A 23,743-nucleotide genomic window follows, 5' to 3' on the forward strand; every position below is an offset into this window, starting at 1 on the left:
CAACAGAGGACGAGATGGTTGGACAGTGTTCTCGAAGCCACAAACATGAGTCTGACCAAACTATGGGAGGCAGTGGGAGACAGGAGTGCCTGGCGTGCTCTGGTCCATGGGGTCATGAAGAGTCGGACATGACTAAACAACTAAACAACAACAACAACATCACCACCTATGCTCAACCGGGATATTTATATGTATAAATGAACACAAATATTACAATACGTCAATAAGTCTTCAATGACCTCCCTCCAAAGGGAATAAAACCTAGTTAAGTTCTGTGCCCCTGGGACCTTTTACTACTTCAAGAACACTTACCACCACTTGAATAAATTTTACTGTAAGCTCTCCAAGAAAAGCTTTTTTGAAGGACAGAGTACAAATATTTAAAATAAACAGATAAGATTGTATCATTAAAAGTATCAGTATCAGAGTGTGCATGACCCAGGTTGTTCTGGGTTGTCCCATCATACAGTAATGCAGGTGAACTCGTTCCGTGTGCCATACATTTATTTTATTTGCTTGTGCAACATTTCACTGCGCCAGTGTATTGGAATTAAGCAGATTGGTTATTAAGTGACAGCTACTGCTTCAGAGTACAAATATAATTTCAGCAGAAGTCCTTTATAATGCCATCAATTTAATGTAATACAGAAACTTGTATATTTATGGATACATGCATATTAATCACAATCACTTTTGACCTTGCAAAAGATTATCAAGATCATATTCTTACTCTCATTTTGGTTTCCTCTAAGATGGACAGCATTTAAATCCATAATTCCTTGCTCTACTTGGAAAAATATAGTTCATTTGTTCCTTGGTAGAGAGCATATATGTAATGACAAAATCATTTAGAATAGTAACAGGAGTTGATTGTGGCTTTTTTCACAACCCAGTGAAAACTGGACTGTTCTAAGTGTTTAGCCTTGAAATTCCAATGTGAAAAAGTTGCTGATATTAAATTTCCATTGTGGAATTACTTTATACCGACAAATTAGCAATAAGATATCTAACTAGCTGTTCATTTTTGTTCTGTTGCATAACATTTGTTTCACAGAGACCTATTGCAAGGATGAAGTGCAGAGGTTTTTGCATAGTTAGCAAATTGGAGCTCCCACTAGTTCTCATAAACCAAAGATGTGATAGTAATCATATATCTGGACTGCTTCAGACTCATATAATTGGCTTTCCAGACAAACATGTATGGATCTGATGGTTCCACATATGACCAAATTATATAATGTCCTTCTAACTGGAGACCCATTACTACCAACCTGGAAACAATTGAGGATTGTAATAATCCCCAAACCATGTAAGGACCCCTCAAAAGTAGACACAATTTCTCTACTTAATCTGGATTATAAAATTTGTATAGCAATCCTGGTCAACAAAATCAAAAAGAAAAATACATTCATCTGCATCAACCTAGTGTTGTCCAGGGATGTAAAATTACAGATCCATTTGGTAAGATATTGAACATAATTTATTATAGTAAACAGACCACTTCATCACCAACGTGCCTATAATTATCAAATTATCTGATTGAAGTAATTTTTAAAAAATGATTTTTCCATAAATTTATTAAAAACATGCTTTCTCAGCCACAGGACAACGCAACGTTGCCCACTATCACCACCGTAATTTGCTTTAATTTTAGAATTATTCGTATTAAGTCTACGCCAAACATTAGCTACAAAGGGAATAACTATTAATGGAAAGAAATACATCTTGGACTTTATGCTGATATTATCTTATGTACATCAGATCTGATGATCAGCAACAAGGGAAAGAGTTCTCAAATTTATACATGAATGGTATGGAACTCCCAAACGTTTTATCTTACCTAAACAGCTCTTCCATGTGTTGGAGATCATGCACTATCATAAGTACATATCAACATATTTGATAGAATTTCCCCCAAATAGAAAAAAAATTGGAAAGCTGTTTTTACAGAGATATCTCTGATCACAGCACAGACAGTCCCCATGACCCCAGGCTGGCTTTACTCAACCTATATTGAATACATGTTACAAATTAGAAATACAAAATCTATAATACATTCCTTAACGGCTGCAAGAACAACCATTCCTAGAACATAATTTTTTTTACAGTTTTTAAATATGGACCAAAGCTACATTATTGTGCTGGAAAACAGCACTGGTAGAAAAAAATACACCAAAATTAAAAGTGGCAAGAGGACAAAAGAAACATGACAGCTTTTATGCTGTTTGGTATGATTTTATTAATTACACAAACCATGAAGCATATGGCAGGGCAGGACTTAACAGTATACAATACAGTCTGGCGCGTATAAGTCACCCCTTTGCCTTCACTCCTTATTATTTCTCTGTTTAGTTTTGATTTACGCAACCAGTAGCAAAAAGAACAAATACTGAAATACATATATTTAAATTATTATCGATATAAACTATTTTTTACCTGTGTTCACCAATCTAAACATTATACGCCATTGTACGTTGTAGTGTACAGTAATTGTTATTTTTATTATTATTGAATTTATATAACGCCCTTTACCCGGAGGTGTCAGGGCAGTTCACAGAAAAGATCAACATAAAAATCACAATATATCTAATCAAAATAAAAACAACCCAATAACAACAACCCACCCCAAAAAGAGCCACATTTTAAAAGGGCATAGGATGTCAATCAGATCAACCTGCTTAAATCGGAACATTTTTGCCTGGCACCTAAAGGTGCAAAATGAAGGTATTCATCCTCGCCTTTAACTCAGTCTGCAAGTTTAAATTAATATTACTTTATTTATTTCTTATAAGTTATATGTTAATATGCAACCAAATTTGTAAGTCAATGCAGTGATGTTTGTATTTTTCTTTCTTTTGAAAGCATGTTGTCTTTGCTGCCCTCACCGTCACATGATAGGTAAATTATGTGTTGTAAGCAGTGTTCCGTTGACCTCAAAATGAGATTTCCACCACCAGCACTGTACTCATTGCCCGACCTATTTCATATCCTACCAGTATACAGAATATCAAGTAACTCCACAGTCCCAGGGAGGACACTTGGGAGTGATTGTATCTAAGCCCCTTGATATCTTGCCCTGGGGAAGGGAGGGACTGTAGCTCAGTGGTAAAGCATTTGCTTTGCATGCAAAAGTTCTCTGGGTTCAATCCCCAGCTTCTTCAGATAAAACTGGGAATATCCCCTGCCTAAAATTCTGGAGAGTCAATGCCACTCATTGCAAATAATTCTGAGCAGGATGAACCAATGGTCAATATCCACTGAAAAATACCATCAATCATGTAAGAATCCGAGAGATTCTGTAAATCTCCAGGGTGGGCCATCTAAATAAGCCCCCACCCTGGAAGGGAAATGTGTCAACGCAAATCCAATACCATATATTAATAGTGATATAATTTAGAGCTTATAGTTGCTAGGAACTAGATGGGAAATTGTCAACAGCCAATAAACTAACGATTTGGAAGCTTTAAAGCTCCGTGCAACTTGCTTTTTTTCCTGACAGCTTTGTAGCATTCACAGGAATACAGCTTAATAAATAAATAACTTCTGTCAATAGATTGTTCAATCTTTTAAAAATGATTTTTTGAAGCACCTTTTATGCAGTGCACATTTTAAAACTATTTCCATTAAAAAGACATGGGGCTGTCACTTGTAGCATGAGATGATTGACCTCATATAGATTTGCCTCTACACCTATTGATTACTCCCCCCCTTCGTTTTGACATTTCACATGAGTTAATTTAAGATTCATCACTTTGGAAATGTCAAGTTTAAGGGCTGCCTCTCATTGTTTGGAGAGAGTAATGTTTGAAATCGTTTACTTATCTTTTTAAAACAGTAGGCAGGATACATCCTTGCTGTACTGGCTCAGCGCTAAGTCAATAGATTGTTGTTTTCTTCCACAGAGTTTTCCAATACAGTATGTCATTTTTTAAAACAGGAAAGTTAATTGACTCAATTTTGGAGATATCAGTAACATCCCAAATAGATTTTCAGCATATTCAATCAACTACACAACTTCTTGTAAGAAACCCTTTATCTTACATCACACTCTAGCAGAGACTGTGAGCAAGCCAGTGGGTGTTAAACACATCATTAAGTGTAGAAGTCAATGAGCGGTATAATGGATTTGAACTCTTATTTCCTCAGTTCAATTGATAAGACGTTATTTTCTTCAGGTGGAAAAAAGTACTGTATGCATTTTTATTTTTATTTTTAATCCACTAGACATAGTGCAAAATAAGTGATTTGCCTAAGGCCACTCAGTGAGCTTCATAGCTACATGGTCATTTGAATCTGGATTTCACATCTTCAAGATGAACACTTTAACCACTGACCCTGAAGCCTGATTTAAATTTAACAAGGCTGCATTGCAGGGGGATGGGGACTTCCATGTAGGTGTTTCATACCACAGCCATCTTATTTACAAGGTGTGTAGGTACTACATGTATTACTTTATCTTTTACAACTGCCTTTTTCAGCCTGAGAGCCAGATCAATAACTGGCCACCCACCTGTCTATCTGCTAATCTCATTATGATGTCAGTTAACAACTTCAAAGAGGTTCACTAGCAGCACCAATCCTGCAGCCTCACTGGCCAAGGAACAATTGGAAGTGCACTTTAAACTCCCATTTTTTTTCTTTGCAGTTGCAACTTTATTGCCCCACAACTGATATTGCATATGATGTTAAATGTAGGTCAAGTGGGTGTGGCTTAAGGAACAGCCTTGCAGGCCAAATTAGGACCACCTGCCAAACCTAGGTCTGTGGGCCCGACCAGAGGTTCTGCACTACAGTTTTATAAGAAACACAACGAAAATATGATTGAGAGGCTAAGGAACAAAATTGCCCATTGTATTCAACAAAGATCCTGGAGAACACAGAGGCTGACTTCGGCTGGACCTATACACATAAAAAGAATCGCTACAGAAAAACACATTATAAAAGCTCTTAATGGAAAATTCCATTAGCAACAGATCACAGCTCTACGGCAGCATCTGGTGTCACATGTTTATAACAGAGTTATACGGATATAATTGATGAGTGTAGCTGAGTCCTTTGTCTCACTTTTGCAGAAATAGCCTGGGGTGTTAAAAGTGTTCCCTGTCTATCACCCATTGGTATACCAGAAAATACAACTATCACTTTGCACAAAACTTACTATTCACTTTGGGGTCACAGCAATGGTCCCCCTCACCACAATCATAATGGCAACTCTTAATTAATGATCCCTCCCACCCCATTCAAAAAAAAAGATTGTTGCAGCATGTGTTGTTGAAGGTTGCTCATAACACTTCCAGGGCACAATGTCACTGGCCATCTTTAAAAGAATCAGTGAAGATTTGATTATTAGTTTCAATGTCAAAGTACCAATGTGAGAGACAAGCTTGTACCTGTGTATGACCTGTGGGATATGTTTACCAAGACTGTCCCATAATGCTTTATGGCATATGATAATGTTAAAATGGATGGATCATTAATTTCCCATTCAGATGAGAATATACAGAGAGGCACCTTATTGCATCCAAAGCCCACAAAATTACACAATTTGTAATTCCCAAATATCATGAGCAGCTTCATGTAGAGTGTATTATAATAGTCTAACATGTGACAAGTACATGGAATGCACTGAGGCAAGGTCTATTTTTTTCTCTTTTTTTAGATAATGTTGTAATTGGTATGCTAAATAATTTAATAAAATTTAGATTTGGCCAACCATTTTCCCCCCCAAAAAAGTACTTGTTCCAGAGAAGTAGCCATGTCTGCTGCAGTAAAACAACAAGCATCTTGTGGCACCTTAAATACTAAGAGATTTATTATGACATGAGATTTCATGGATTAGAGCCTACTTCATGCAGTTGACAAAGTGGGCTCAAGTCCATAAAAGCTTTTGCCACAATACAGTTGTTCTATTAATGGGTTCTATTAATCATAGAGGACTTGGGCAGTGATAATGTCATTCTTTTACTAAATGGGCCTTTTGTGAAAGTCATCTAACTGCACTGTACAGTATGTTTTGACTTCGAAGGCAAGCTAGCAGGCAGGTTTCTGAGTACATTATTTATTTCCATAAGTTGTAGGTGCATTTAATACTGAAAATTGCATGTACAAAGTGAGGACCTCAGGATAATATGAAAGGTGTTCAGCAACTGATGGGAATAAAGTAACCATTCTTTACCTCTGTTGATAATCCTTTGGCTATATGAATGTTTGACCACATTTTAAATTCTAAACGTTATAGAAAACCATATACAGCTCATAAATCATCATTAATCATGGCACAACTTCAGCAGCCCAGGTTCTCCTCAGATCAATGTTCTTCTTGGAGCTTGATGAGGAGAATCTCCTCAAGTAGACAACATGTATGTCACTTTCTTCCTACCCACTTCTTGCCACTGTACAAGAATACCAAAACACTATTTTTAGAGAGATTACTTATTCTTTGCTTTTTATTCAATTGCTATTCAGGACATCAGGCATTCCTGTTTCAGAAGTATAATTCTTAAATGTTGATGTATAATTAATAGTACTGTAGTTTTGAACATCCATCTGAGCTTTTTTTTTTTAATTGACAGGGCTAAAAATAAACTATTTTTCAGTGACTGATCATGTTCAGTTCCCTACCTTACATATCACAAACACAAGTATAAACTGCTCCCCCCCAATCCCTGCTCCTGCTTTTTCTGCAAACTAAAACTTCAGCCTTCATTCATCTCACGGGACCAGAGCATTATAAATTCCATTGAAAAGTCCCCTTCTGTCATAGCCACCATCCATAAATCTGAATGGGAACATATAGGGAAGATTAGAATCCAAAGACCAAGTAGGCTCTTATGGGGAGACGCAGTACACAGGGTATGGAGATCCTAAACCATATAATTTAGATTTTCGACAGTGCTGCTTATTTCATTGCACACAGAATCATAGCAGAGTTGGAAGGGAGCACGGAGATCATCTAGTCCAACTCCCAGCAATGCATGTGGGGTTTGAATCCACGACTCTGAGATTAAGAGTCTCCTGTTCTAACAACAGCTATGTATTTGATCCTATTGCAATCCTTAAATGTGCCATGTTAATTGAAGCAATGGTAGCAAGCTGTCTCCCCGCCCCCCCCAAAAAAAAAATATGTGTGTGTGTTCGTGCATTTCAATGCAATTTAGCAGATTTTTTATGCACTTGGTTTCAGGACTACGAATGAAGGATATAATATAACAGGCTGTTTTCTGGTCTGGTTTCTTGAATGCTTTGTTACAAATGTTTGGTGTAACCTTGATCCAATGACTAGATTTCTGTCTATGTCTGAGCCCAGTTAAGTATGAAATCTTTACCACACAAAGACTGGCATAGGTATAAATACTTTAAAGAGAGTATAAAGGAATCGGATACTGCAAAACTGGTAGACATGAAAATCTAAAACAAAAACAAAAAAACCCCTCTGCATAGATACACTGTATATTTATACATTATTATCCTATTAGATAAGTGGGAAAGCTTATAACCCTTTTGGCAACCAGCTCTCCTGTTAATATGATCTCAACCAGTGTTCATACAATTTGGCTAGCTAAAAGCTATTTAGAATGGCAATAGATTTCTTGTAAATTTAGGCAACCGGTTTTAATTGGGCCATGTTAACAGCAAGAAGAGAAAGACAGCCTCTGGGACAAAACTGAAAGATGAGATGTCAGTGAGAGAGCTTCATCCTGGCATACACCATAGTTTCTCCTCGAGGGTAGTAATTTGAAGTAATGAGTAGTCCTTGTTGAATGACCTTCTACATCTGTTGCACTGCCTATCCAATCTGTAACTCACTTTCCATCAATTGCACTTTTAGTACAATTAACTGTGCCATCAAAAGACCCTGAAAATGAACAGCACACTTTCTGCATATGTTCATAGCTGTTTAGCCCAGGATTGTGAGGTGGCAGAAGTCCATTTAAAACCTTCTGCTTGTGCCAAAGTGCAATTTGTTGATTGAAGAATGTGCATTGATATAGTTGGAAAAGGATGGCATAGCGTGCTTGGTATGCTACCGCAGTTCACAGAAAATGATTAGAGATTCGAAAGCATGCTTGACTCAGCTTACTGCTGGAGTGCCACCTGGACTATGCATGGCATTCAGAACTAAAAGCCCCTTCACCACCTTAGCATCATGTTAAAAATAAATCTGCTATTCTTCTGGCTACAAAGAGAGATGACTGCTTTGTTGACCCAAATGTTTTATTTATCCATTTTACTTTGTTTTCATACCTGCGTTGCTACAGTCCAGACTTTTCATTTATGGTACTTTGTTTTTAATGCCACTTGTTACTTTTAATTTAAAAGAAACCAAAAATGCCTTGATGTTCCTTATCTAAAATTGTATATTCATTATTCATGACACAGCCTTGCAACGGGAGTAAAAATTTGCTACCGATCTAAGCATATTCAGTATGAATCTAAAATCAAAGAACACTGAGCTTAATGTCATCCAGCAGCTTCAGAAAATCAACAGCAGGTTTTCCATTAATCACAGTAGGTTATCACGATAGCACATAAGGCAGCAATCCTATACACCTTTACCTGGAAGTAAATCTCACTGGAATTATTTCTGCGTAGATATGTATAGGGTTGCACTGCAAAAGTATGTGGAATTTTTTAGCCATTAAATTATTCTTTTTATGACAGTGACTGACAGATTATCACATGGCTGGTGGCACAGCCACTAGTGTTGTCTCTGGCATATGCATCAGTGCTGGGGGCAGAGCTAGCAGAGTGTGTGATGTTGTGGTACATATGTGAGGTGCAGTGCTGTATACATTTGCTCTGTATACAGAACTGCAGCATGTGAAGTAATCTCAAGTGGACCCCCATAAATTATTGGATTGTCAAGTAATATTGGTAGATTGTTAGAAATTTGTTAGTTCCTCAATCCTAAATTTTGGAAACAAGTATCAGAACAGAACTCCTGCCCTAGAGGAGTGCATGCACAGGGTTCTGTGACAGCCTACTTTTTTTCCTCTTCTAATACCAGATTACTCTGGTCCACAGATCCTCACACTGATCTGTAGGGTGTATGCACTCAGCAACTGCTTCCAAAGATTTCTCCATAGTTATCTGTGGAATATGTTATTTGTTCTAAATTGGGAGCCTGTGGAAACTTTTAAAGAGGGATGAGTTTTGAGAAATAGTGACTTATCAGCTTGAGGCATTGATAGGACTTTCATGGCCCCTTGTGCATGAGGAAAGCCTCTCCTCTTCCCAGAGGGGAGTGGTTGTGAGCAGGAATCGCTTCCAACGCTCACAGGGGTGTGTGGCCAGGGCCCCTGCATCATTGGACTCCTGGGCCCACAACATGCCCCTGGCCAGCCAATCTGGCGGGCCAGGGGGTGTGGTTTAGCCGGATTTAAATGGCCACGGGCCCATGAGCTCTCCCTTGCTTTTCCAGCTTCCACGGATCACCCTCCCTCCCTCTAAGTTTTGCTTCACCTATGGACTTCGGTTGGTTGCCTTGTTGTCCAAGGGACCTGGTAGGAATTTTTTCCACTTGGCAGATTTGCACCAGCCACTTGGTTTTTTTCTGCCTCATAGCAAATAGTCACAACTTTGTAAGGTTTGGCAGTTAGGTATTGGAAAATGCTTTGTGTGTTGGAGGGGAGGTTGTGACCATCACCTACCCCTCCCCTTGAAGGGTATTCTGGCGGTCGTGGTTCCTGTCCGACGCCCAGGTGGTGGCTAGGGCCATGGCACGACCCTCCGGTGAATCTCGGGGAAAGCTTCCAGTTGATTCGCATTAACAAGAGTGGGCAGGAGTCGAGTATACCACTCACATTCTGTAACCAATAAAGTTGTGGCCCTTTTTAGCCCATTAACCTAAAATACTTGTCTTTGTGTGTCTTATTTTATCACCAAGTGGGGGCGGGGCCTCGACTCACAACCTCAGTTTTGTGGTGGCAGGTCTAACATTTTGCTACCTGAGGCAAAGAACAAGACGCTGTCCACCCACTGCACACATGACCACACACACTTATTTCCACATTGGCAACTGAACATGGTCTTTCCTTGCACCTTGGAGGAGTCTGTTAACTTGAGGAGCATGGGACTGACATTTTTAATGTGTTGTTTTCAAAAAATCATTGTACTTGGATACATACGTCCGTTTTTTATATGTTTCTTTTTTGAACTGCTTATATATTGTTTCTATTTAGTGGTATATGTGATAGCTATATAAATAAATAGATAATTTTTTGGCATATCTTAAGACAGCTTTATCAAATAGTATTAAGTGTTTGATGTCAGATTATTCTTTGCTGTTTTCCATTTATGAAACTATCTTATATAACTGCACTTCAGATTCTTGTATAATGCATTATACCCAGACACAGCTCTGACTCACTTTACATGTTTGTGGCCAGAAACATTTCAGAAAATAACCACACACACACACACACACACACACAGAGAGAGAGAGAGAGAGAGAGAGAGAGAGACTGACTTAGAAAAGTTTGAAGTTATCCCCTTCTAAACATCAAGTCAACTGTATAGGGGCATTCTAACCCCTCATAAGATAAAGGAGAATAGAGTGCACTAGCTCCATAAAATATAAAATACAGCTCTTGAGGTGTTTCAGAAGTTGTTCAGATAAGACATGCTTAATGATCTAGGCCATACTACATAATGTTGTATACCACATGTAAATCATGTTTTGGAAAAGAGCTAAGTTAAGTAAAAATGTGCAGTATGAAATCTTTTTAAAAGTAGTGGTAGTTAACAGATTTTAAAATCTGCTGTCCAAAATTCACAGGAGTCATTCACAATCTTCTTCATCTTAAAGATTTTTAAAGGAGGAAATTTAGTTTCATGTGAATAAATTATAGTTTACTTTGAAAATAACATAGATCTTGTCCATTTCTTATCACTGAGTGCTGTAGTAAATTGAAATCTGTTAAAAAATAGTAGTTATTTTCAAAAACATGTTTTTATCCTAAGAATGTTTCTGAATAATGCTGAATTATGTGCTTCAGAACAAGTGATGAATCAATAATTCATTATTTATTTGTTGCCTCAGTGAATAGTACAAGATTTATTAAGTTTATTTGTAGGAACACAATGACTCTTAGGCCATTTTTAAATCAGTGAAATGGTAGGAATTTTGTTGGTGATGATACTTCAGGTGCCATTGGGTTCATTAAAAATAAGTCATCATAAAGCATACAGAACATAATTTTAAAACATAATGTTTCAACTATTCTGCAAATTTAGGAGTGCATTAATCTCTGAAGATGAATCTCTGCCGCATGCTTTGGGGTTTTTCATGGAACTATAATCAAAATTAAAATAAGGGAAAGAAATTTAAAAGAGGAACTTCTAGCTACAAAAAGAGGATTTTAAAATGTATTTTTAAAAGAATATAAAGTATATTATATACTTCAGTAAACTGTAATGGATCTAAGTAGTTTTTAAGATACTATTTGTAAGGATAAAGTTATTATTTATAAACATAAAATGATTGTGATGTGGCAGGAGTTATGCTTTCCTATCCAAAGCACTGCATACATAACTAGCACTGATTTTTTCTTTGTACTGAAGTTGGTCAGAAGGGCAATATAATACATTAGTTAGTGGTGTTTGAATCTCTGGTCACCTACAGCCACATCTATTTATTTGATTAATTAATTTAAAAGCATTTATAATTGGCCTAAGTATAACTAGTATGCAATATTTTTAAAAAAATAGAGCTATGATCTTCTTGTGTGCTATTATTGAAGGACCACACATATCTGCTATTTGGGTCCCTAACGCACAGATTCACACAAAGCGGCAAAACGCTCTTGCAGGTTATTAACAGGATTTTTTATTTGAAGTGCATATGCAGAACAAAGGCACAGGGCGATCAGTACGCAACCTGTACACAGTAGTCAGGGTGCACCCCTTTATATAGATTTGCAAAATAGAATACCACCTGATCTCTTGTAAGTCACCTGATTTCTTGTAAGTCACCTGATTTCTGGGAAATCAAAACTTATAAAAAGTTCCTATTACCATATAAGGTCTTGGTCTTCTCTCCCTCCTTCCTGCAACCTCCCTCATCCTGGTATTACAAGAAATCCTTGTTCCTTATCTCTATCTGCCCAAGCTAGACATTCCGAGAGGCCCATTTGCAATGTAACATTTAAGCATGTCCTTCAATAATAGAACAATTATATTGTAATATGCTCCTTCATTATGTGTACTACTAAATGGTCAACTATGACACTTAGTACACTTCTTACGGGATCTCTGGATTCCTACAGTTAGGTTGTCATACCCTCCAACATTTCTCCAATGAAAATAGGGACGTTCCATTCCTTAATGATAGTTTTACTTTTTACACCCCACACATCTTACTGGCTTACCCCGGCCACTCTGGGCAGCTTTCAACATGTATAAAAACATTTTCAAAATCAACCTTAAAACAAACTGACCTCTACAGGATTGCCTCCAGACAGCCTGGGGGTTGGATAACTCCATACTCTTCAACATTTCTCCAATGAAAATGGGGACATTCTAAGGAAAAGTGGAACAATTCAGGATCAAATCAGAAACCAGGGTGGCTTCTCTAAATCAGGGATGTCCCTGGAAAATAGGGACACTTGGAGGGTCTGGGTTCTGCACCTATACAAAGCATTTTTCATATACTTCTAGAGCATAAGCTTGGGGAAGGTGTTCCTGGTTTGACCCTTAGAGAGGGAGGACTTTGGATAAGGCTCTGAAGCTGAGCTGGTGCTCTCCTACACTGTGTTTTCCCAGACAGTGAAAGTAGCATCTCTAATAACTATTTTCATCTTAAAGCTTCATTTTACTAATAGGTTTATCTTTCCCTTTCTACCATCTTGTGTGTGTTTCTTAAACAAAGACTCTGTTTCTCCCTTCCCTATGATTTAGATGCATGCTGGTCATCTTTATAAAATGCCCTGACTGCACAAGCAACATGCCGGTATATCCATATTATGTTTTTATACTTGTTGGAAGCCACCTGGAGCGGTTGGGGCAGCCCAGCCTGATGGGTGAGGCATAAACAATAAATTTATTATTACATTGTGATTATGAATGGCAGCATTGTTTCCTTTGTTTGGGTAAGGAGCTAATATTGAGTGTTTCCTTCCCCATTCCAAAACAACACCAAGTAAGCCTGCCAAAATGCTTTACCACAGGTCTTAAGACAGATTACATGAAATTTAAAAATGAAGTACTTAAAAATCACAGTAAATTCAACAAAACAGCAGGGCTCAAAAGCAGAGGTTAATGGAAAAACAGCACCTCCCCACCCCACCCAAAATCTGGGTAAAAAGGTGCAAATTGACTTGCCAATTAAAAGTATAAAATTTCAACACAAGCTGCACCTCCTTTGGGAGCCTATTTTGCATCTTAGGAGATACAGTTCAACCAAATATTTGAATGTTCTGTTCCATAGTGATAAGGGCACAAGGAAAAAATGCTCATTAAAGAGTTAAAACAGGAAAATGAATCAATCAAAAGTTAGGGCAGGCTACTACACTCCTTATCCAATGATGCAAGAGATAGTGTAGGTTGTGAAAATGACCTCTTGCCTGAAATAACAGTATACCTAAAATATTTCCTGCTTCGTCCCGGTGAGACCATTTCTAATCAAGCTTTATTATCTATTAGTCCCTATGCTTCTGTGCCAATCATGCTGTCAGCAAAACACTGAGTGTTTCCAAATATGCTGCAGCCACTGGTAACTGAAAGCCAGGCTCTGATGTGTTTGTTTTACATAGACTGTGTTTCCAGCCTCCAAGTGCTAACATCTGCTAAGTGTATTCATTAATCACTATTCCTTCACAGTTTTTTTTCCACATTGTAATCCATCTTGAGCATGGTTTGAACTATGGAAAGGCGGCATGTAAATAAAATTATGTGTATAGAAAATCTGCAGTGCAAGTCTATGCTTCTACTCAGAAGTATGCTGCACAGACTAGGACTAACTCCCATGTATGTGTGCATAGTGGGGAACCTCTGTGGGCCTCTTTCATTCAGCCACACCCTCTGTTCTTTGGCCTCACCCCTTACAGAAATTCATCTTTAAATAAAAAGCTTCCACTGGTGTTTAACTGCTGTGAGTGAATGATGGGGGAGAGGGTTGAAGAGGGTTAACCTTCCTTCCCCTGAAAACCACTCCCCATTAACCTTTTGGTTAAGCTCCCAATTGCTAGATGCAAAGACTTTAAAAAGCCTAACCTGTTGAGTTGACACACATTCAATGCAAATAGATCATATAACACCAGTTCTGTTGCAGATACACTGGCTGCCTGCATATTTCTGAGCCCAAGTGCTGGCCTTGATGTATAAAGCTGTTTGTTATTTAGGATCCAATATCTTCTGGAACACCTCTCCTAATATGAACCTACCCAGACCATTAGATCTCAATATGAGGCCATGCTTCTGGTGTCTTCTCTGAGGATGGCTCAGAGGATGATAGCATAGGGTGGGGGTGGGGCTTTTGAGTTGCCCCCCCCCCCCATCTGTGAAAACTCTCCTCAGTGATGTCTGTCAGGTGTCTTCACTGACATATATTTGCTGCCAAGTAAAAGCTTAACTCTCCCCCACCCCCAAAGCTTTTGTTGCACTACAGTGATGATGTTTTTGTTAGTATGCTGCCAAAGCTGTTATCAGTTGGGGGGCAGCATTGCTCTGTATATTTTTCATGAACGGCATGGTGTTTTGTATGAATATGTCCAAAATTTGTAATTATGTGTAATAATAAATTTATATAGCTGTGCATAAATAAAAGTCCCCTTTTTTAAGTTTTACAAAATAATAAAAACACAATATGTAATAATAATTAAAAACAAACAAACAATGTCTAGAAACAGCTTCCTAGCATAGAGGTAACATGAAATAATTTACAGGCCAGATTTAAAATCCAGTTAAAAAGCCTAGTATTTATTATTATTATCATTATCATCATCATTATTATTATTATTATTATTATTAAAATAAATGGACACCTTCATGATTTATCCTAGGATGAAATATGCATTCAATTAAATCCAGTAGTATGGATCCTTTGGCTTGTTGATCCAGAGTTTTGTATATATTCACATGTAAGTGTCAGTGCTGGTTCAGCTGCAGGTCAGCATGGAGACTCAGAGACGAGCAGTAAAGTTAATTATTTATTCAAGAAAGCAGTATATAAGCAGAGAAACCTCCATGTAAGACTGGCCTCCAATAACACAGTTACCAGGACTGACTATTTGTGTTATATAATTCGGCATTTGAACGATTGGTATTAATAATTGTATTATAAATTGGTATTGTTATAATGAGGTTTTATTGGACTGTAATTGAAAACTAATCAAAATTATTTTTTTAAAAGGACTGGTGACCTGTGCTTCCTACTTCTCCCTCAGTCTTCTCCCCAGCCTAATATCTCCCAAGCAGCCTTAAGCTGCACCTGGGAGGAACTATCTGTGCTCTTTGTTCTGCTGCTAGCAAGGCTCTTCAAGACCTTGGAGACGGGGCTTGCTACAGTAGGAGGCAAGCTCCATGGATTCTTCTGCCACCTCTGGCCCCTCCTTCCCAACTTCATGTGCAGAGTCTGAATTGCTTCCTGCCTCTGTTTCATCTCAGACTCATCAAGTGTCTCAATTTAATTAGGACATCTTGAATTTACAGAAGCTCCCCAGCTTCTGATCCCAATCTGGGATGCCCCAGTTTTCCCAGATGCCACTCTAGACTGTGCAGCATCTCCCGACGCGGCGAGGCCTGGAGTGACTTTCTGGAGGCCACTCTAGGCTGTGTGGCGTCTGGAGATGCAGTGTCTCATGAGCAGGAGGCTGAAGACTGCGAAGGTAAGAGGGGGGGAAGAAGGGAGAGGGCAAGGAAGCAGGTCAGTGGCAGGGAGGGGGCGAACAACTGTTGTTTCTTCAGCATTCAACCATTCTACCACTTCTTCATCCTCTGACCTGTGATCAGTGTCCCACCACCAACTCCCCTTGCTCTGAGCCTTCCTCCTCTGTGGCTTTCCTAACGGGCTCTCCAGCTGGCACCTTCCACAACTCCTCATCACCCAGCCCTGACAGTAAGGCCCATTCATTTCTCTGTGAAACGCAATTCCATTGAAATGAATAGAAAAACATTTCAGGCAGAGGAGTTCCATGCATGCACTGGAGCTTCTGTGCCTGGAACAGATTGTCAGCATGTGTATCACTGTGTTCCAGTATTTTGTGTCCCGTTGCTAAGAATATAATGGTTTTCTTTTTCTGTCTTTCTATTACTCTTCCTTGCAGACTTTATAAAAATAACAAATGAAATAAATAGTTTTGCAGCAGTGAATTGAAATAGCATTTTTCTCAAGTCTAGTCTGTGAATGACCTTAGACTCTATTTATTGCTATATATGAGATAACGTTATACTTACTGTCAAACTTCATAGCCATTGTAATCCAGTTATAGAAATAAAGGTTGAGGCATTTCTTATAAGAATAATAGTATTTTCTGGCAGCACTGAAAGTACACATTTCTGCTGAAAACCTCAATTGCAAAGTTAGAGTGCACAAAGTTGTGTAACACATTTTATAATTAACAGTGTTTGGTAATATTTATTTCTGCCAACAATTTACCTTTCTCCTTCACCTGACCATATGCTCTTACCAAGGAAACAAGTTGTCCCCCTGCCCTCCTGCCTTCTCTCTTTTCTGTGCAGTTTACTTATGTACCTTTCAGTTGTTATCATTGGTTTTGAGATGATCATCTGAAAATAGAAATAGGTCATTATTGTACCATGTGTAAGGTGCACAATCACTAGACTAGAAGAAGCACTTCTTATATTATATTTTCAGCCTGATTCCTATCAAATGTGGTGTTGTTGTTTTTTGGGGGTTTTTTTGACCAATGGATATGTTAAAAATTATAGTGTTGGACCAGAAATAAAGTCTTTTAGTGTTACGATTTAGAAAAAGGATCGTAGAAGCCAGGAAATAAATAATCAGGAACTTCCTACCTGGGAATGAAGTCATTTTTTAAAACTTGGTGATTGGCTATAACATACAAAACATCAAGGATTTCAGTTTAACATTTTTCTTACTGCATGGTGATATAAAAAACCTGACTTGCCAAAACTATGGTAGAAAAATGACCATACCACTTTGGAATCTCTTCAGAAAACTCACTTTTGGAGGATTCCCTGGTCCTGAATGGGGTAACTGTGCCCCTGAAGGACCAGGTGCGCAGCCTGGGAGTCATTTTGGACTCACAGCTGTCCATGGAGGCGCAGATTAACTCTGTGTCCAGGGCAGCTGTCTACCAGCTCCACCTGGTACGCAGGCTAAGACCCTACCTCCCCGCGGACTGTCTCGCCAGAGTGGTGCATGCTCTAGTTATCTCACGCTTGGACTACTGCAATGCGCTCTACGTGGGGCTACCTTTGAAGGTGACCCGGAAACTGCAATTAATCCAGAATGCGGCAGCTAGACTGGTGACTGGGAGTGGCCGCCGGGACCACATAACACCGGTTCTGAGAGATCTGCATTGGCTCCCAGTACGTTTCCGAGCACAATTCAAAGTGTTGGTGCTGACCTTTAAAGCCCTAAACGGCCTCGGTCCTGTATACCTGAAGGAGCGTCTCCACCCCCATCGTTCAGCCCGGACACTGAGATCCAGCGCCGAGGGCCTTCTGGCGGTTCCCTCATTGCGAGAAGTGAGGTTACAGGGAACCAGACAGAGGGCCTTCTCGGTAGTGGCGCCCGCCCTGTGGAACGCCCTCCCATCAGATGTCAAAGAGATAAAGAATTACCTGACGTTCAGAAGACATCTTAAGGCAGCCCTGTTCAGGGATGTTTTTAATATGTAATGCTGTATTGTTTTTAATACTGATTGGGAGCCGCCCAGAGTGGCTGGGGAAACTCAGCCAGATGGGCGGGGTATAAATAATAAATTATTATTATTATTATTATTATTATCAAATCATCCTGCAGTGATTACCAACGTATTACAGTACAGGATACGTAACACTTGCTATAGAGATGCCATCAAAAATAACCTTCCTTGCTGTAAAGTTTGAAAACATGGTGTGACAACATAGTTTTTTGCATACTGTGTCTCTTTGCCCCAGCTCCACATTCCTGAATATAAAGAGTATAAAGACTTGCAACATGATAACCCAGATTTATAGGGTAGTGTTTTCAATCATTATTATGAAAATGGACTGAGGATTAGTTGCCACAGAAAAGCTGAATTTGATGGTATTGCCATGGTAAATCATGATTGGCTGACTCCACACTTGCTTTCCATAAGACTGAGTATCAACTTGGATGTCCTTTTTCTGGTGAACAGTGCATGTTTGATCTGCCATTAGATCCTGATTGTGGCTGGGTGATTCAGTTCATTTTTGGAAGGTTTCTGGTGCGTTGCATAGTTGGGTCTTTGTGTGCGGTGAATTCCACAAGTGATCTTTCCAGAAAAAAAAACAGGCAAGAGAAAATGTTTTGTATATGAAAAACAGTCCCTGATATTGACTTCATCAATTACCCCCATTCCTATAAGAGAACAACTGAAAAGGTCAGTATAAAAAAAATGCAGTTTTAAACCAAAACAGTCAGGGGTCTTCAAGTTCCTGTAAAGCAGGACTGAGGTCACATCAAGGACTGCAAACCTTCAGTGGCACTTCATATAGGGAGAACAGTTTTGCTGCAGATGTGTATTCCTGGCATTGCCATGGTGGACATAGTTTTGCTCAATAAATAGGACAGAATGAAGGAAGCTTGATGGATCTAATAGTAAAGAAGCCCTAAGAGATATCAACATTTGAGGAATAGGAACAGTGAAAAGGTATGGGTGAAGTATAGAGTTGCTAAGTATTGCTTCTTTAAATATATTGTATTTTGTGGTACAGATACATAGAAAGTTGCCTTATACTAAGTTAGACCATTGGTCAATTCAACTCAGTGTTTTCTACACTGACTGACAACTTATCTTCTCTGACCTAGAGTAAGTGCCATGGAACAAAGTAGGTTTTACTTTTGAATAAGCATACATAGGCTGTGCTGTAAAATCATCCTGGATTTGATGGGTTCAGGTTTGGGGAGTGAACTGAGTATTTAGTGAAAGTTTTCAATTATGCTAAGAACAATCTGAGTCCTTTGTTTGCATGTCTATATATTTTAACTGTATTGCTTGGGGAAATTCTTATAGCATCATGGAATTGATGGTGGATTTGGATTTATGTATAATGAAAAAGGAGAAAACATTGCAGGTTTTAAAAAAATTATTTAAAGGCACTCTGATAGACCTATAATTAAAAATATTTTAAGTGGCCTGTTGGCCATTTGTAGGGTGGAGCAAAGGAATTAAGTGTCGGACTTTTGGGAGTTAGCTAGATTTTCTTGTACTGTGGGTGGGATTGGTGATGGCTGTGTGAATGTTAATTGGGTAGGATAGTTCACTGTTTTCTGTGTGTGATGACCATGCCTGTCCAACCTGTATGTTGTAAAGGATCAGATATAGACACCATAGGTTTCTTTCCACTGTTTTTTCTACTTAAAAGACAGCTCTGAACTTCCCACCACTTGAGGCAGGCGGAGCAGGAAAAATCACTAACCATATCTCATTCCCCTCCTTGACAGAATAATTGGTTTGATGGATAAAGGGAATGCAGTGCATATAATGTGACTTTGGCAAGGCCTTTGACAATTCCAGATGGCATTCTCAAAAGTAATTGGAGAACTGTGTGTTGGCAGATGGCTATAGCAAGGTAACAAATTCCAGAGGGGTAGTCGTGTTAGTCTGTTGCAGCAAAAACAACAAAGAGTCTTGTGGCGCCTTAAAGATTAATAGATTTATTGGGGCATAAGCAAGTGCCCACTTCATCAAGGGAACAAAGTAGCATCCTCACTTGACAGATATATAGAGAAACATACGTACATACATACATACATACATACATACAGCAGCAAGCAAGCAAGCAAATAAAACTGCAAACAGGGGAGTTATTGGGTAGCCATGGGGGTGTGATGTTTCTGTGCAGATCCCAAATGGATGCAAAATAAGACAGAGTAATTAAATCACAACAACATATACAGTAAAATCATGCTAGATATGCTATGCTTATGCTAATTCAGCACACGTAGAGGGAAAGAAATCAAGAGATACATTAAATCTGAATTGAATAGAGCCTTCCCTTGAAACCTTTTTGTTGAATAGTGGTGACTTGAGGTCAGTATCATTGTGTCCTAATTTCTTCCACTAATTTCTAAATGCTGGCATTTTTATTTTGGATACATGTCCTTTTATTCTTTTGCATAGACAATGAACTCTTTATTCTTTGCAAACAGCATAAAACACCTGTAAATTGTATTATGTAGTAACTTGTTGTAGGATAAGCATGGGAATAAGCTTGTGATTATGCTTTTAGGTCTGGTAATATTGTCTGAGTATATAGGAACACAGAGGTGCTGCTGGCTAGTAACTTTTAGATTTACAAGCTGCTGCTAAGCAAGGACAAAATAGCCAATATCAAGGTAGTAGAATACTGCACTCAATGAGTTCTCATTCACTGTTATTGTACAATCTCTAGCAACACCTGGTGCCTACACAAAGGTAGAATGTGGGGTAGGTCTATATGGTAACACATGCTCTGTCAACTATCTAGGTCCTAAGTTTTGTAGGATCTCGTATGAAAATACAGAATTCTTGAACTTGGCTCAGCAGCACGTAGGCAGTCTGTGCAATTGTTCTAGTATCTGTGTAATGTGCTTCCAGAAGGCTGCCCCACAGAGCAGATATGCCACAGGATTCTGTTCTGTACCAGCTGCAGCTTCCAGACCTGGGTCAGAAGTTTTAGGAAACTTTTTCACATCTCCTATAAGTCATGCTACTTTTTATATGCCCTTGGTCATATCAATAATGAGTATAAAGTATGAACAGATGATATTTACTTCAACCTTTGACCAAGTTCCAAAAGGAATGGTGTCTATTAATTTAAATTGTGATGATAAACTTTCTCTGGGCATTGAATACAGTAGTACAGAAACTTGTTGGATCACACGTCTGTTTCTGGAGTGAATCCCGTTTGAACAATTAACTTCTTAATGTGTTATTCTGCACTATCTTCTCCATGTTCCACCCAGTCTCTTGAAAGCTCCAGTATGATCTGCTGGCCATGTCCTTTGGACACCATCCCAAAGTTACCTCCTTGTGATAGTCTAAATAAGTTGCATTGTCTTTAACCCATAGTTATCCTTTTCCTTTTCAGCACCCTCCTTGATAGGTATGGTCAGGAAGGACTGGGCTTCCCAAAACAGCATTGCCCTCTCATGGCAAGACCCTGATTTTCCTAATGGAGCCATTCTGGACTACGAGATCAAGTACTATGAGAAAGTAGGTCTTGACTTAAATGAAATAAAACCCTTAAAGCATCGTGTTTTTAACATTGACCCTTTTTTGTAGATCAACATACAGTATAGCCTGCAGTTTTATAGATAGATTTCTTATCACCTTGTTTGAATGAGCTAGAGCTCATTTATGTGGCTGCTTTGCCTACTGTTGTCCCAGTACCTTGTCAAACTGAATTTTGGACACAGTGAAGTGGCTGTAGACATATTTTGCCATCAGTTTGTGCTGCGGTTGGCTACTCAGTCACAGTGTAGCAGTTTGCTCATGTGTGATCTAAATGTTTGGTGAAATTTTCACATGAGTACTTCCATCGCAGACAAAAGGTCATTGAAAGAAGCGCTGGAAAAAGAAATAACAGCCTGCCAGGATCAAAGTACTAATATGATCAGAGCATTACTTTAATATGCATCTTTTTGCCTTAATAAGCATAATTAACATGACTTGTTTTTAATGCCTATTAATTCTGGACAATAGTAAACAAGTTAATGACATTTCAGAAGCTTGATGGTGATGGTTATGAACACTAATAAATATGTGTAACCTGCTTTCATAGTGTCTTTTTGTATGTAAACTGCTAAGATGTAAGTTAGATGGTATGCTGTTGAGAAAGTATATGCCAAACACCATGGTTGACATTCTGGTAAAGATAATAGCAGATTCTTAATGTTTATGTTACCACATGTTAGTGCACAGAACAGGTTATTCCCTGATGATGAAATTAATTAGAAAAAAACCCCTTATGTGAATGGAGCTTGATGTACACTATCCCTGCACAGTTTTGTGTTATGACCTTTGTGCACAACCACAAATTGCAACTACACTTTACTAAACCAAGCATCCTTTGGAATAAGTCCATAGTACCCATTAAAAAAATGTTAATATTATGCCTGCAAGCAAATTATCATTTGCAGATTATATCCCAACATAAAATAACAGTGAAAATGATTATCAGAATTGCTGATCTTTAGAAGTGTCCGATTGATATCCAATGCTATGTTAAAATGCTGACCTTTCTACAACAAAACCAGCCATGTAATCACTGCTTAGACCAGAACAGAACATGCTCTGAATATTTTCTTAAGGCAGATGCACACTGGAGGGTCATGAGGACCAAGTCTGGTATAATTCTCTTAGTTCTAACTAAGGCTGAATACTTTCGGTAGGGTTCCCCTCCCCCCATAGAAGTGGATCTCTTCCCTCCCCCATCCCACCAATGTCTCCAACAAACCAGTTTGGATATATTTGTATTGCTTCAAATTCCTGAAATAGCTATTTAACCAATAGGACTAAATTAATATTTGTGTACAGCAAGGGTAATGTTGCCCGTGTTATCCACATTAATCTCTATGAAAACTGTTTGCCTCCAGTTTAAGAGTGTTATTTTTATTATTTTTATTTTTCCCTTATGCAATGTTCCCTTTTTAGGAGAAAATGAAATTAGAATAAATATTAAAAACTTTCCTAAACATCACAAATATCTCTTCTAGTGTGTCTTTTAAAATAAAAAGAACAATGTTGTTCTTGGAGGAAAGAGGGGACATTGCAGGGCATGGGTTTCTATTCTAATCTATGTTAATGTAAGGAAGTTCAGGGAATGAAATTTACCTTCTCCACCCCACATTATTCAGGAGAGCCCCAATCCTCCTTTGAGGCTTTGGGGGGGGGGCAAAGCTGTTGAGGAAAGTTCAGAAAACTTACCTTCCGTGAACTTCAAGTTAACTTCTCTTAGAATCCAAGCCATTTATCTTTTTGACTCAAAACCATCCTTGCCTCAAAATCATAGTGTGTAGACTATCTTCATTTTCTACAGGCCTTACTAATGATTTTAAAGTGTCCTTTCTCCCTGCTCTTGTCAGAGCAGTTGAGTTAACAACCTATTATTATGTATTCCTTACTGAGCAGTTAATAGCTTTATAGTCTTTTGCAGGAATACACCTGCTGCTCATAAAAACATTTATGTTATAGTGGATATTTGACTCAGTTGATACATCTTGTGTTTGCAGTGACCTTGTACAAACAGTGCTCATCTTAATAACAGACCTGAGTGTAAAATATTTCTAAGTAAAATTGCCATGTATTTCATCATAGGCAGGGTGTGTGATGCCTGTTCAACCATATATCAAATTAGCAGTGGTACATTTATAATTGAGGAGATACTTTCATATAAATATATGATTTCACAACTGTATTTAAGTGGATTTGCTACACTTTAGTACACCAAAGCCTGCCCCCCCCATGTGTTGCTGTGTGGTCATGCATGGGAGCATTTTATAGTAATGAAAATAATTGGAAATTTCTACTATTCCCTGTTTTGATTATGTATGTGACAAAAAGCTTAGAAAAAAATATAAATGGGGGTTTGGATACAAAAACCTGCGTGT

At 38.4% G+C, this 23,743-nt stretch overlaps 1 protein-coding gene across 3 annotated transcripts in view; it reads left to right on the top strand.

The window, feature by feature from the left end:
* Window positions 1-23,743, top strand: part of EPHA6 (EPH receptor A6) — a 348,542-nt gene that overhangs the window by 210,607 nt on the left and 114,192 nt on the right. For all 3 annotated transcript variants that reach the window (XM_081859642.1, XM_081859643.1, XM_081859644.1), the window contains exon 6: window positions 21,223-21,347. In XM_081859642.1, coding sequence (XP_081715768.1) covers window positions 21,223-21,347 — 125 coding nt within the window. The remainder of the gene's footprint in view (window positions 1-21,222; window positions 21,348-23,743) is intronic.

This window comes from Podarcis erhardii, assembly GCF_964252035.2.
Source record: "Podarcis erhardii genome assembly, chromosome: 4".
Taxonomy (NCBI): Eukaryota; Metazoa; Chordata; class Lepidosauria; order Squamata; family Lacertidae; genus Podarcis; species Podarcis erhardii.